Genomic DNA, 15,816 nt, shown 5'->3' with positions numbered 1-15,816 from the left:
AGTGTGGCCTTGAACTCACAGAGATCCAGGCAGATCTCTGCCTCTGGAATGCTATGATTAAAGGTGTGTGTGCCACTATTTTCTGGCCTCTATATCTAGTGGCTGTTCTCTTCTCTGACCCCAGATAAATTTTTTAGGGTGCACAATATTTTGGGGAACACAATACCACCACAAACATACACCTGCCGCTTTACTAAACCAACATAATTCTTAACTACATTCTAAATATTTATCCTTACACCCAGAGATAAGTATAGCTCTTACCCCTCCCTCATCAAGAAACCTCTCCTTGCAGCCTAAACCAGCCATCTTCTGTAACCAGGCAAGGCTTTCCAGTGGAGGGACTGGGATACCAACTCAGCCACAAAATCTTCAACCTACAATTTATCCTGCCTGCAAGATGTGCTGGGGTAAAGGTGGTGCAGTACTTGTGGGAGTGGCCAACCAATGACTAGTCCAACTTGAGACCCATGCCACGAGAAGGAGCCCATGCCTGATGCTGTCTGGAGGGTCAGGAACCAGAGTATGGACAGCCCAGAGACCTAGGATAGAATCAAACACAACTGGCAAAAAAAAAAAGTCAATGAAATGATTCCTAATGCTACTCTGCTATACTCATAGACTGGAACCTGGTTCAGTTGTCATCAGAGAGGTTTCATCCAGCAACTGAAGGGGGTAGATGCAGAAATCCACAGCCAAACATTAGGAGGAGCTTGGGGAATCCTGCAGAAGAGGGCGAGGAAGGATTGTAGGAGCCAGAGGAGACAAGGACACAACAAGAAAACAGCCCACAGAATCAACTGACCAGGGCTCCTAGGGGTTCACAGAGACTGGAACAACAGTCAGAGAGGCTATAGGGTTCTGACCTAGGTCCTCTGCATATATGTTGTGGTTGTGTAGCTTGATGTTTTTGTGGGACTACTGGCAGTGGGAGTGGGGGGTGTCTCTGACTCTTTTGCCTGCTTTTGGATCTTTTCCTCCTGCTGTGTTACCTTGTCCAGCCTTAATATGAGGGTTTGTGCATAGTCTTATTACAACTTGATATGCCATGTTTGGTTCATATCCCTGGGAGTCCTGTTCTTTTCTGAAGGGAAAGGAGGAGGAGGGGAGCTGGGTGAGAGAGGAGGTAAGGGGGCATACTGGGAGGAGAGGATGGAGGAGAAACTGCAGTCAGTATGAATATATGAGGGAAGAATAAATAAAGAAGAAATGAAACAGATGGAGATGATTCCAGAAACCCACAACCAATCAAAATGCAGAGAAAAGTGATCACGTGCTGACTGGCTCCAAGTGATGCATCTGCAACACAACTCTTGCACCTAACATTCAGTGAATAGAAGAGGGGGCAGAAAGACTGTAAAAGCCAAGGAACAGGAAGTTTGCTGTGAGGTTGCATCATTTAGAATGTCACAGAAGCTGCACCCATGAAGTTTCATCAACATGGCTATCTAAACAAGACCTGAACAAGGACAACACCAACTGACATGCTAACATGGAAGGGGGCCTCAACCCTAGACAAAGAACTATAGGCAACTATAGTCTGAGAGTGGGAGAAATAGTCTTCCCTAAGCAAGATCCCTCAAATTGATATCATGTGGCCAGCCCTAAAATCATATTCATACAAGTAAAATATGTACTAGGCAGGTTGCATTTATCTATTTAGGAGTGTCTGTCTGTCTGTCTGTCTATCTATCTATCTATCTATCTATCTATCTATCTATCTATCTACAGAATAGCAAAGAAACAGAGGCCATAAATTTGAGAGAGAGTCAGGGGACAGATACATAGGAAAGATTGGAGAGGAAAAATATAATTTTTTAAAAGGTAAATGATATATTTTAATTTCAAAAATATTTGAAATATTTTAAAGGTTTAATGCTAACCCTTTGTAAACTGGACAGCAATATATAGGTGTGATTTATGCTGGTAATGCAAAGTTGTTTCAGCAGTTGAAAAACCAATATAATTCATAGTATCAACAGACTAAAGACAAGAAAAACATGATCAGCTTAATAGATACAGAAAAATCACTTTAATTTTAACATTTATTCATAAGAACTCACCAAAAAATGCATGGGAGAGAATTTCTTAATTTAATGTAAACCATATACAAAACTCAAAGTTTCAAAGAGAAAAACTAAGCTGGTCTCATGCTTGATTTGGGATGACTGAAGTTTCCCCTAATATAAGGAACAAGGCAAAGATGTCCCTTTTACCTGCTGTGGGATGCTCTGTATGCTGTGAATCTATGTTGCTCTGATTGGTTGATAAATAAAAAACTGATTGGCCAGTAGCCAGGCAGGAAGTATAGGCGGGATAAGCAGACAAGGAGAATTCTGGGAAGAGGAAGGCTGAGTCAGGAGATGCCAGCCTGCAGTCCAAGGAGCAGCATGTAATGACACAGAGGTAAAGCCATGGAACACGTGACAACATATAGATTAAGAGAAATGGGATGAGTTTAAATGTAAGAGATAGTCAGTAGTTAGCCTGAGCTAATGGCCAAGCAGTTTTAATTAATATAAGCCTCTGTGTGTTTTTTGGGTCTGAGTGGCTGAGGACTGGATGGGACACAGAAAACTTCAGTTACATTTTCCAGTCTCATTCCACACAGTGCTGGGAGCCTAAAAATGCACCATGGCAGAAAAAAAGTAGGTAGCTTGAAAAAGTAAATATAGATTTGGGGCTGGGGGAAATAAGAATGCTTATTGCTCTTGTGGAGGATGGGACTTCAGTTCCCAGCACCCATTCAGGACAGCTCACAATTGTCTATAATTCTAGCTCTAGGAGATCCAACACCCTTGTTGGCCCCCATGGGCACTTGTACTTATGTGCATATACCCTGCTCATACACATATGCATAATTAAAAATTAAAAATAAATCTGTGTAGTGTAGATTATCTCTGTCCTCATACAATACAATCAACATAAAACAGAATTCCACAAAATCTATGAAAAAGCTCCCAGAACTACTTAATTAATGTATTAGTCATACGACACAAAGTAAACCTAGAAACCAGACTGTATTTCTATTTTTTACCAACAAAAACAAAAAAGTATAGTTAAAAAAGGTCCATATACAGAAAAAAACAGAAAACAATGAATACCTAAATATGAATCTAACACAGACAGGATCTCTGAGATGAAAATGATAAAACTCTCTTGAAAGTGATTAAAGACCTAAATAAACAGACATACATCCTGCTCAGGGGCTCACTCAAATTGACTTCAGTTTTAAAAATTGCAATCACCATCCTAGCAGAAAATTTTTTTGAAGATTCATTTATATTTTATGTGTACAATGTTTGCCTGAATATGTGTGTATCGAGTGCAGGAAGTACCCACAGAGGCCCAGAACATGGCACTGACCCCCCTGGAACTTCAGCTACCAATGGTTTCAAGCTGCCATGTGGGTCCTGGGAACTGAAGCCACATCCTGTGCAATAGCAGCAAATGCTCTTAATCCCTGAGCCATCTTTCAAGCTCCCAGTTGGAATTTTTATAGATGTCAATATGATCATTCTAAAATGTATGTTAAAAGATAAAGAAAGCCGGGTGGTGGTGGTGCACGCCTTTAATCCCAACACTCAGGAGGCAGAGGCAGGCGAGTCTCTGTGAGTTCAAGGCCAGCCTGGTCTACAGACTGAGTTCCAGGACAGGCTCCAAAGCTACACAGAGAAACCCTGTCTCAAAAAAACAAAAAAACAAAACAAAAAAAAAAACACAAAAAAAAGATAAAGAAACTAAAATAGGCAAGACAATTTTCTAAAAGTTTTTATGCATTTTATGTATATGGGTGTTTTGTCTGGATGTACATCTGCACACCAGAAGAGGGCACTGGATCCCATAAGACTACAGACTATAGATGGTTATGAGCCACCATGTAGGTTAGGTGCTGGGAATTGAACTCTGGAAGAACAGTCAGTGCTCTTAACTGCTGAGTCATCTTTCCAGCCCTGGCAATACAAATTTGAAAGAAAACACAATTGGAAGATTCAGATCATCTGGTGTCCAGAACAATTTTACTTACTTCTGCTGGAGTTAGGAAGTGATAGTGTTGATATGCCAGACAAAATTTAGAGAATATAAAATGTGAAACTTATAAAACTTTGAAGAATGGAGAATGGATTGGTAAGGTGGCTTAGTAGGTATAGGCACTTGCCACCAAGCTTGGCAACATGAGTTTGACACCCAGGATTCACATGGTAGAAGAAGAGAATAGACTCCCTCTAGTTGTTCTCTCACCTCCCAAGCATACCCTAGCACATATGCACAGATACACACACACACACACACACACACACACACACACACACACACACACACACACCATAAATAAATAAATAAATGTAAATAATTTAAAACTTTGGAGAAAACATAAAAAAACCAAGTCCTTGTGACCTTGGGATAAAGAATTCCTACACAGGACACCAAAATCATGATCAACAAAAAGAAAAATTGATAAATGACTTCATAAAAATTAAACACTTCTACTCTGTACATCACCCCATCAAGAGAATGAAAAACAAGCCATAGATTAGGAGAGAACTTTCACAAATTTCACATGTGACAAATGACCGATGTTCAGAATGTACAATGAGCTCTATAGACTCAATAGTAAGAAGGCAAAAATTGTTTTTATATGTGCAAAGGATTCAAACAGTTTAGTAAATATGATACATGAGCACAGAGAAGAGATGCTTAACCTGCTTAGTCATGAGGAAATACTAGTTCAAATAAGATTCCAGCACTCACCCACCAAAATGACTTTGGGTGAGGGAGATAAAGCCAAAGCAACCCCAAGGACATGGAGCAGTGGGAACCTTCTGAAAGCATCTTTAGCCTTGTAGTTAACTCCCTGCCCTGGAAATGAAAGAAAGATCCCTAAACATAACCTACTTGGTTCCAGACAAGTAGGTTGGAAATGTGGATGTATGGAGGTGTGGGAGGAGGAGTAGAGGAAGGTGGTGAGGTGTCAGGGTATGCTGTAGGGAGTGGGTGGAGGTGTGGAACCTAAAAGAGGGGTATGAAGGGAAGTGAGGATATAAGGAGGGAGGTAGGACAGGAGGTGTAGAAGAACATGTACCTGGTTAGGACTTGGTTCAGACTACTCGAGTATCCTGGGTGCTGTGTGCATACTCTGTGTTTTATAATTTAGTACAAAAGTTTTAGGAGGATTTTTATGAGTCTTAAATTTTTTAATGAATATTAATTTTGAAAAGATTTAAGGGGAGATGCCAATTCAAACCAGGACACACTTTTAAAGCTCTGTTTTTACTAGCAGTGAGAGAAAGAGCAATACTAGAGAGAAAGTAATAGTATGTAAGAATGTGCTTTCTAGCACATAATGTGGTAAGTGATAAAGTTGCATGTATTTCTTCCACTAAAGGACAATGCTCCCCAAAGAGAGATGGCAGTGTCATTGGGGTTCATCCACACTGAGCCACAAAGAGCTGAAACCAGATCACAGCTATTCCGAGCAAGCGTAACTGCTTCTATGTGTGTGCTCCTTTGAGCATGCAACTCCTCTGTATTTTTAAAGGATGGGGTTTATAAATTAATCAAAACACAGACTTTTCATCAGAGGTAATAGAACTTAGAGATGTTTTCTCACCCTAACCCTGCTGTGGGATGTTCTGTATGTCCTGTGGGAGGCCGTTCTCAGGTTCCTCATGGCTTTACCCAGCAGGTCCACATAGAGGATGATTAGGACCATGGGCCTGAGTGCAGGTGTCTGAGATGGTCTGCACTTGGCTGTGCTGGGGGATGGTCTGTATGGCAACTGTGTTGCTCTGACTGGTCAATAAATAAAACCTGATTGGCCCATGGATAGGCAGGAAGTATAGGCGGAACTAACAGCGAGAAATAAAAGAACAGGAAGGCAGAAGGAGTCACTGCCAGCTGCCAGCCAGGACAAGCAGCATGTGCAAATGCTGGTAAGCCACAAGCTGTAGCTAGAGTTTTCCTGCCTTGCCCACAGTCAGGACAAATCTTTGTCACCCGCCAGTCCCACAGCCACTCAGACCCAACCAAGTAAACACAGAGACTTATATTGCTTACAAACTGTATGGCTGTGGCAGACTTCTTGCTAACTGTTCTTATAGCTTAAATTAATCCATTTCCACAAATCTATACCCTGCCATGAAGTTTGTGGCTTACCAGCATCTTTTCATGCTGCTTGTCAGGGTGGCAGCTGGCAGTGACTCTTTCTGCCTTCCTGTTCTTTCTTTTCTCCTCTCTGTTAGTCCCGCCTATACTTCCTGCCTAGCCACGGGCCAATCAGGTTTTATTTATTGACCAGTCAGAGCAACACAGTTGCCATACAGACCATCCCCCAGCACAGCCAAGTGCAGACCATCTCAGACACCTGCACTCAGGCCCATGGTCCTAATCATCCTCTATGCGGACCTGCTGGGTAAAGCCATGAGGAACCCAAGAACAAGCTCCCACAGGACATAAGAACATCCCACAGCAACGAGCCGCATGGCAGGGTATAGATTTGTGGAAATGGATTAATTTAAGCTATAAGAATTGTTAGCAAGAAGCCTGCCACGGCCATACAGTTTGTAAGCAATATAAGTCTCTGAGTTTACTTGGTTGGGTCTGAATAGCTGTGGGACTGGTGGGTGACAAAGATTTGTCCTGACTGTGGGCAAGACAGGAAAACTCTAGCTACACAAACCTCTCTCCCTTAGGCACTCCTGGTGTTCCCAGAACCTCCTGGATGCTGTGTGAAATGCAAAGCATGTAATGTCTCAAAGTTGCTCATGTCCAAGGGAGACCCAGAACACTGTTCTTCAACTATAGTTCACAAAGTTAGGAGAGCATAACAGGCAAGGAAACTCAATCAAGGAAATCTGAGCTATTAAGCAGGATGCAGAAACCTGTAGGGAAGGCAGGTAAGGCCAAGCCAGCTTTCTGGAATGGAGCCTGTATATGTGTATGAAATTTTCTAATGTAAAAAAAAAATAGTAAAAGTGAGAAGGTGTGGCTTCTCACTGAAAGGTGCTATCCCCTCTATGGGCTCTTAATATTTCCATTCCCCTTTTTAAAGCAGGCACAGACAGAGATGGTGCCTTAAATCTGAATGGTGATGAACAGAGAGCCAACCCTTTCCCACAGCGATTGAGAAGAGAAAATGGGGAACTACCAGCTCCTGCTATCTGTACTACCAACAGAGGCTCACCCAGGGCCTGGCCTAGTGAGGATGGGGGATAAAGGAACACAACTCTGCCCCACCTCATATTCCTACCAATTCCTGATCTTTTCATGCCAGGTCTCAACCCTCAGAGACTGTTCTGTAGTGATCATCTTCTGAGATATTAGAGACCAAGCTTGAACAGTTCAGAGGAATCCCAGCACCAAAGAATCTTGGGGTTCATCTCATATGGGAAAAGCTCCACCTAATGGAAGTTCCCATTATGCCTGAATGCTAGTGTGAAATGCAAGAATTGTCAGGCCCTATTTGTGTAGGGCTCTGGATGAACCACATAGAAACTCAACACTGACTATTTTTAGTCTATAATTTGGAAAATAAATGGCCTAATATTTAGGTTCTTTCATCAATGGGTAAAACCAGAGAATATGGGATGACAAATGTTTCTCAGATTTAGCATGAGGATGATGAAATCCTTAACTCCATCCTTGAAGTTGATCTCTGCCTACAGATCCTAGCTTAAGCAGTCTTGAACCAGTCTGGCAAACAGCTCATGAAGGCATTTCCATGAGCTTTCATGAAACCTTTTCAAGAACCTTTCAGCTTCAGGAAACACACACACACACACACACACACACACACACACACACACACACACACTCATCATGGCTGTGTGGGGTTGCAGTGAAATGTGCACTTACCTCCAGCAGTAGCTGTCCCTCCTGCACAGGGAACCCTCTGTGTGAGTGGTCTTCAGGTGGCAGGGCTGGAGCTGGCCATACATATGTCTCCTGCAAGGCTGTCAAGGAAGAATGAACAGATGAGTCCTCTGCAGAGCCCAGGTCTGCTAGTGGCTTTTAAGTCACATTTTTCTTGTGTTTCCCTGATTTTTACCCTATGGTTCCTGCTAGATATCCAACCTGGGCTGTGCTGTTGTCCTATTCAGGATCTCCATGGAGTCCTTAAAAGGACTTGGCAGGAGCAAGTTGAGGCCCCAGGCCAGCATGAAAGGGTGACCTAATGTAAAAGTGTGACCAAACTTATGTACCACCCACCCTCATCTTGGAAACTGCTCTTGATTCTCCCATCTATTCAGCCTTTAAACAAAGTATGGCTTTCTGCCAGGTCCCCTTCATAACCAAGGATCCTAGGGTCCCTACAGAAACCTCCTGAGACCCAAATACCAGTGGATCCCAACAGCACTGTTTGTTACCCTTTGACAGGGAGCCTGTCTGTCATCTGCTTCCAAGCTAGTCCAAGGCCCCCTGAGTTCACTCATATCCCTTAATCTTCATCTCTCCTGGAAGGGAGCAGGCCAAATGCCCTCACCTGGAGGTAAATGAAGTCTCCTGAGAATGCCCACCCTTCCCAAAAATGGTTCTGGGCCTATGAAGATGCCAACCTCCTTGATACCCCTATCCAAGTTTGGTCTGATGGGCTTTGGGGTAGAAAATTCATGATTCTCTTACTAAGTTGTATTCTAGTCTTCAGTGGGCTCACTCCATCCCCCACCATCCAGGAAACCTAAGTCCAGACAGAAAGTCCCATTGTTGAGAGCTACAGCATTCTTAAAAGTGCTTTCATTGCCTGTTAGCAGCCCACCTCATGTTTAACAGGATGGGTTTGATGGGCTGGGCATATTATTCAGAAATAAAAGTAATATTTAAATCAAAGTTCTATCATTCATGTGTTTCATGACTTGCTTGGCCTTAGCAATCCCTGATGCCCAGGAGTGGTGGTATTTAGCAATCCTTATCTAGAATTTGAGTCTCATTGTGACTTCATACCTCCCTTCCTGAGTGGTTCCCACCAGCCTACTGACAGCTGATCCCATGAAACTCAACTCCCCTTTTTCTGGAGCTCTCAGCATCTCCAGAGGTTTGCAGAATCTGGACTCCTAGGCAGCTCTACTACTCTGGAATCGAGATACTGTTTAACACCCTGCCTCATCCCCCAACAGACCTACATTTGGTCCTCAGAGTTAGCCTTTCTAGCTTCACCCAAAACTGCTGTTCTGGCTAGCAGCCTCCACTGTCCCAGAAGTCGATGGCATCCTCAGACAGTCCTGCCCACATGCAAGGGTTTTGGCAGGGATAAAGGACCCTGTGTAACAGGCCACCCTCCCCACGGGAGCCCAGGAGATGATGACCTTTGGGACCAGGTGTCTTTCTCTTCCTTTCTTTGAAGCTACATTTCTCACCCTTGTCTCCCCCAAGTACTGAGGCTGGGTTTTCTGTTCACTACGCTAAGTAAAGAATACCATTTTCTTTGTCAGAACTCAGATCCCTCCTGGGAGACTTCAGCCCCTGATGCCTCTAGGGCAGTGGTTCTTAACATTCCTAATGCTGCGACCCTTTAATACAGTTCCTCACGTTGTGGTGATCCCCAACCATAAAATTATTTTCATTGCTACTTCATAACTGTAATTTTGCTGTTATGGTCATAATGTAAATGTTTTTGGAGATAGAGGTTTGCCAAAAGAGTCAGAACCACAGGTTGAGAAACACTGCCCTAAGGGAAAGAAAGGGGTGGAGCCGGATTCCTTGAAGCCTACCCACCATCCTCCTTCATCACTAATCTTCCCAGTTTGGGCATCAGAAGGCACTGATACATTGAGTTTCAGGAGGCCTCGAAGGGGCCCACTTTAGTGATCTGCTCTGCTTCCCCTCTGGCGACAGGGAACTGAGAGACTAGCTTCCACGCGGAGGCGCTAAAGCCCTTGGAGGGCACCCCCATACCCCTGGACTATGTGTCATGGAAACGGCAAGACTGAAATGAGCTGCTGGTCCCTTGTGCTGGGGGATGAGGAGAACAGGACAGGAAATTTTGACCCATGTAGGTCCCATATAAACCAAGGCATCTGCCGGGAGGATACCCAGATGACAGCTTTCTAATGACCTCCCTGAATAGGAGCAACGTTCCCAGCACCGCTGAGATTGCACAAGGCTTCCAGAGAACTTAAGCCAGGGTGGCTGAGGGGCCAGTACGCTTGTTGTGCCGGGAAGAGGGTAGGGGTGGGGCTGCAGGACCACTTGAGAACAACCCAGAAATTGGCCAAATCTACAGGATCTCCCACCCGCAACCCCTGGAGCCAGTTCCGCCTCTAAGAGCGGCTAAGTCCAGCAAAGGCTGAGCTCCCGGGACTCCGCCACCCCCATCGCGTGCTTGGCGCCTCCGGCTTCCTCCTGCGGCCACAGGAGTCACGCGATGGCTGCGATCGCGTGCGAGTGAATGGGGCCCCGCCCGGCAGGCGTGGGGGAGATTGGTTGGGGGCCCAGACCCGAGGGAAAGGGATAGAGGTGTAGCCGGGACCTGGGGTGGGAGCGTGATGGGAGGGGTTTAGATTGTCGCACCACTGGGTCCAGTAACTCCCGCCTGCAGTTGCTGATCAGCCGGAGCAGTGTGTCTTTGCTATGAGTTAAGAGTAGTGGAGGTCACTGGGGCCTCCACAAAGCATAGCTATAGGGTAGGTGTCTAAGAACCAACAGAAGGTTATGGTGATCCACAGTCCTCTGAGAGTCTGCCCACTACTTCCCTCTGCGTTCTTCATGGCTTTCCACCCCCCCTAGCCCCCCACCCCGGGCCTATAGGCCTTCCCCTCCCCAGCAGGCTTCTAGGACAGTGAGCAGGAAACTCCAAGGCACCAACCACTACAAGTTTCGACCAGCTCTGCTGGAGCCACTGGCAAGAAGAGGGACCTACTGGGGCGGCTCGCTCAGAAATGAGCTGGATTCCTGTGCTCTGTGCCCAGCTCGACCTAAATCCCTGGTTCTTCCCCCACACCTGTTAAGTGCAGGCAGATCAATAGATCCCAACCCCAGGAAACACAGTCACTTTTGAGATTCCAGGAACACTTCAAGGAGTCCCCAATTGGTCACAATCAACTGGAACCAACGAATCTTTCACTTCTCTTATTTCCTGAAACGAAGTAGTTTGTTTTGAACAGCAAGAATTTGGAGAGTTACCATGGAGACAGTTGAAATTGCCACACACAGCAATGCAGGGAGTGCAGGCTATCCTAGACACCCAACTTCCTAGTAACATAACTCCCTTTCTCCACACTTAGCAGGCAAGCATCTGTGGGTGCTAGACACACACAAATCCAGTGACTGCTGGGAGTCGTGTGTGTCAGGTCAGCCAAGTGTTCTCTGTGGAGAAGCAGTACGACTGAACCATCGCTGTTCCTGGGTGGTGCTGTAATGCCTGAAAATGGCTCCCTCTTTTCTCTTAGCTCGGTGATGTCAGTTTCTACACCTGAGTGATGTGTCTGATCAATGGGTCAGGCATTCCTGTAATTACACGTTGGACTTGCTATGGTCCGAGACAAAGCTGATAGCCAGCTGGAGCAGAGATGTTCCAGAATTTTGGCTAAAGTTTCCTGAGTGTTTACAAGGCTGAGTAAAGTTTATTTTAGATTGTCAATAGATAGAAATGTGGGTCCCAGGCAGAGCAGGAAGGAAGGATAGGAAAGAGAAACAAAGGGGGAAAAGAAAGAAGAGGAGATGTAGTGGGTAGCCATTCCAGCTTTGATCTGGAAGTTCCAACCCCCACTGAGGCTTCGGTAACTGTCACACCTACACTCAGGACTCACCCAGAATCTCCTGGCAACAAACTGGACTGTCCTCTTGGATAGTTGAAATCTCTGATGCATCCCCTTGATAAAAAGGAGGCCTGGCTGGAATTTCAGTAAGCCAATCTACTTTATAGTCCCAGCACTACAGCTGGGAAGAACAGGCCTCCATCAAGATTCAGCCTACAGCACCACAGTCTATTGTGAACAGAAGGCCCAAGTGTGCATCAGGGCAGAAACAGTGTGGACAGACAGAATGACACATTGTCCAGACCTTGTATTAAGGTCATGCTACACTTCAAGGTTCTACCAGCCAAAACCTGTCCCACATACTACTTCCCATGAAGAAGGTGTAAGGACCAACAGACCTACAGGTACATCACAGCTGTCCCAAGGCACACAGCTGCCAGGCCTGCTAGCAGGACACTCAGCAGTTCCCAGAAGGCTAAGAGAGAAACTCCTGGATTCCTGGCTATCCTGTCTTGAGAAAGCTTTCTAAGTAAAGTTGCTTAGATGTGAACAGGTTCCCTGAGAGTGTCTTAGAACTGAAGGAGCTACCCCGGTGACAGCAGGAGCTGGTCCCACAGTCTTGTAATACTCACAGCTCTTTTTGTGCATCTGGGACATTCAGTCTTGCTAAATGCAAGGGCCCATCTATGCATTAGGCAGTCTGGTGATTCCCTGATGGTGATGCACCTGCCAGGGATCAGGACACAGGATTCCTATCACATGCATGGAATCTCATTAATTTGGAGAAAATCCAGGAGTGCTTGGAAAGGACAAGTCTGAACCTCCTTACTGACTGGCTTCAGATGTTGAAGCGAACAGATCCATAACCAAGGACTGGCCTCTACTTTAACAAGGACAGTGCCCGGGGCTATGACCAACATTGCTTTGGCTATGTGTGAGCTACCCAGTCACACAGTTTCTAACGTCTGAGGGTATTTCAGGTAGGGTAGTATCTGAATCAAGGTCTAGTGAGGCAAGTACAGCTTTCCAAGTGTGGATGGTGTCACCCAACTGCTGAGGCCTGAAGAGCACAGAAATTGATGAGGGAGAAATTTATCCTTTCCTTCTGCCTCTGGGTGAGCTGTAACATAGCCTCTTATTTACATCTGCTCCTGACTCTCAGTTTGGACTTGGGCTGGATCACAACATTCTTTCCCTGGGGTTCCCATGACTATATGAACCAATTCCTCACAATCCCTGCCCTTGTTGATCTGTTTCTCTAGTGAACCACGATAAATATACATCCAAGGCATGGCTAGGGGTAAATGCCAACATTTCAGCATCAGATAGGAGCCCAGGCTCTATACTGTGTCTGACCTCCAGTCTCCAAGCTGCACACTGGGCCAGTACCCTTTCTGTTGTTCCCTCCTCCAGCCATCTAAAGAGGTTAGACAAGAAGAATGGGAATATGCCCCTGTCACCCCAGCTGATGGCCATGTCTTACCTGACACTTTGCCAAATACTAGCCTTTGGGATCTCTGCAATGACCATTTATCATTCAAAAATATCCTTTCACTGCTCAGTCCTTCAGATAAGAAAAGACCTCAGAATATGAATAAAGACTCACCCAAATGTGATATTAAAAATTGGAGCATAGTTCAAGTAGTATATCACAGCAAGTTTCTGCCTTTCATATATAACTTCTAGATTTTTCAAAATACATTCATTATATATTTCACACTTCCAAACAGCTTACAAAGAAATGCACACACAGATACACACACACACACACACACACACACACACACACACACACACACATGCATTTCCTCAGTGCAAATCAAAATGACTCTGAGATTCCATCTTAAACCTGTCAGAATGGCTACAAAACACAAATGACAGCTTATGTTGGAGAGGATGTGGAGGGAGACACTCCTCCATTGCTGGTGGGAGTGCAATCTTGTACAGCCACTTTGGAAATTAATATGGAGTTTCTGAGAATATTGAGGCCATCATTGTAGACTCAAGGGAGTTTCCCTTGCATCAGGCTTCTACTTGGTTATCCATGAGTTCAATTCTCAGACACACACACACACACACACACACACACACACACACACACACACACCACAAACACTCATAATAAATCTATATGTTGTCAGAAAACTTGTAACTGACAACAGCATGGAGTTAGCCTGCTTGCCTGGCAATCATCTGAGTTCATAAATAAATTATACATCATTATATGTCACTAGCTTCTATCTACTGGACTCCATAAAGCCCACATTTCCAGCTAAGACTCCTGGCAGCAGTGGATGCATAGCCTGAACTGGCCATACCCTGTGATTGGATTGGTGACTACCTAGTTGTTAGTGGAGAGCCTTTCATCTAGTGACTGATGGAGGGAGATTCAGAGACCCACAGCCAAACACTGGGCAGAGCTCAGGTAGTCCTGCTGAGGAGAGGGAAGAGGGATCACAGGAGGACAGGGACATTGCAGGAAAACCCACAAAAAATGGCTAGCCTGGCTCATGGGAACTCAGTCTGAACTGACAACTAGGGAGCCTGCATGGGACCAACGTAGGCCCTCTGCATATATGAGACAATTGTGTAGCTTGGTCTATTTGTGGGACTTCTGGCAATCGGAGCAGGGGCTGTCCCTGGTGCTTTCACTGGCTCTTGGGAACCTATCCCTTATGGTGATATTTTATCTCTCTCTGTGTTCAAGGATACAGCCAGCATGGAGACACATGCCTTTAATCTCAATACCAACCATAGAAGACCTGGAGGTCTGTACAGATAGGCAGTGACAAGGCGGTCATGTGGTTGGGTTTACAACCAATGAGAAGGCAGAACAGAAACACTATAAAAAGACAGACACACAGGAAGTAGTTCTCTTTCGGAGAGGTAGGACCACAGCGACAGTGAAGGATAAGGTTTTTAGCTCTTAGCTATTGCTCTGACCTCTTGGCTTTCATCTCTGTATTGGCTCTGTGTTTCTTATTTAATAAGACGGTTATATCTACAATCCCTCATGCTCGATTGCCTTGTCCAGACTGAATTCAGGAAGAGGTGCTTGACCTTAAGGAAGCTTGATAAACCACACTTTGCTGATGCCCATGGGAGGCTGCCCCTTTCTGACTGAATATGGAGGAGGGGCGGATTGAGAAGGGGTGGGAGGAAGATGAGGAGAGTGAGTCGGGGGAGAGGAGGGAAGAGAGGCTGCCATTGGGATGTAAAATAAATAAATTAAATTTTAAAAATGCATTTCCTCTGAGCCATGAGGACTAGTGAAAAGGCAGCCATGTCTCCATCTCTTCTTAAGTCCTTGCTAAAGATATTTACTTCTTTCCACAGTCTCTGTGTAGCTCCGGTCACACATGTGTCCTTCAAATACCTGTCGTTGTGAAAGATGAAATCCAAACTAGCTCTTTGTGGGAGGGAAGAGCATGATTTGGGCACAATGCAGATCTATATTCTTTTCATGATATGAAGTATCTGGTTTAACAAAAACTGGGTGTTCTTACGGAGTTTTATCAAGAAATGTTTCAGCAAACAATAACAAGAGAAAGTTCTCCAGTATCAGTGAGGGCTCAAGAAGCGTTTTGTAAAACAAATTCAAAAGTGTGTTTTAAATTAAAATACTTTAAAGTCAATGATGTACTAAACTAATAATTTCATGATGCTCAGGTGTGAATATCAGCACGAATAGGGTGAATCTATAAGATTCATCAAACTCCCACAGCCCATAACCAGATACTGTCCTGACAGCTCAGACTGGGTGCCCTAGAGGTCAGGAAGAGTATATAATCTACTTGTAAACATGAGCTGGTAATGGAGGATGAAAGCTCAGTAGAGCACTTGGTTATCTACGAGTTCAATTCTCAGCAAAACACACACACACACACACACACACACACACACACACACACACACACACCACAAATACTCATAAATAAATAAATCTTTTCAGAAAACTCACATCTGAGTATTCAGCTCCTTTACACAAAGAAATTATACATCATCATAGGGGTTTTTATAATGAGTTTTTGCTGTAATTGTGATCAACATATACAGATTGAACTTAGTAAAACATCCTGGTAACTTAATGCCAGATACACATGTCCTTGTAAAGATATACCCA

The 15,816-nt window shown here is 44.6% G+C and overlaps 1 protein-coding gene across 2 annotated transcripts in view; it reads right to left on the bottom strand.

The window, feature by feature from the left end:
- Ahrr (aryl hydrocarbon receptor repressor) overlaps window positions 1-15,816 on the bottom strand; it is a 100,325-nt gene that overhangs the window by 50,803 nt on the left and 33,706 nt on the right. For both annotated transcript variants that reach the window (XM_076551654.1, XM_006990025.4), the window contains one exon: window positions 7,855-7,952. In XM_076551654.1, the coding sequence (XP_076407769.1) occupies window positions 7,855-7,952 (98 nt within the window). The remainder of the gene's footprint in view (window positions 1-7,854; window positions 7,953-15,816) is intronic.

This window comes from Peromyscus maniculatus, chromosome 15 (genome assembly GCF_049852395.1).
Source record: "Peromyscus maniculatus bairdii isolate BWxNUB_F1_BW_parent chromosome 15, HU_Pman_BW_mat_3.1, whole genome shotgun sequence".
NCBI classification, from domain to species: Eukaryota; Metazoa; Chordata; class Mammalia; order Rodentia; family Cricetidae; genus Peromyscus; species Peromyscus maniculatus.
This window is presented reverse-complemented; position numbering and strand designations above follow the sequence as displayed.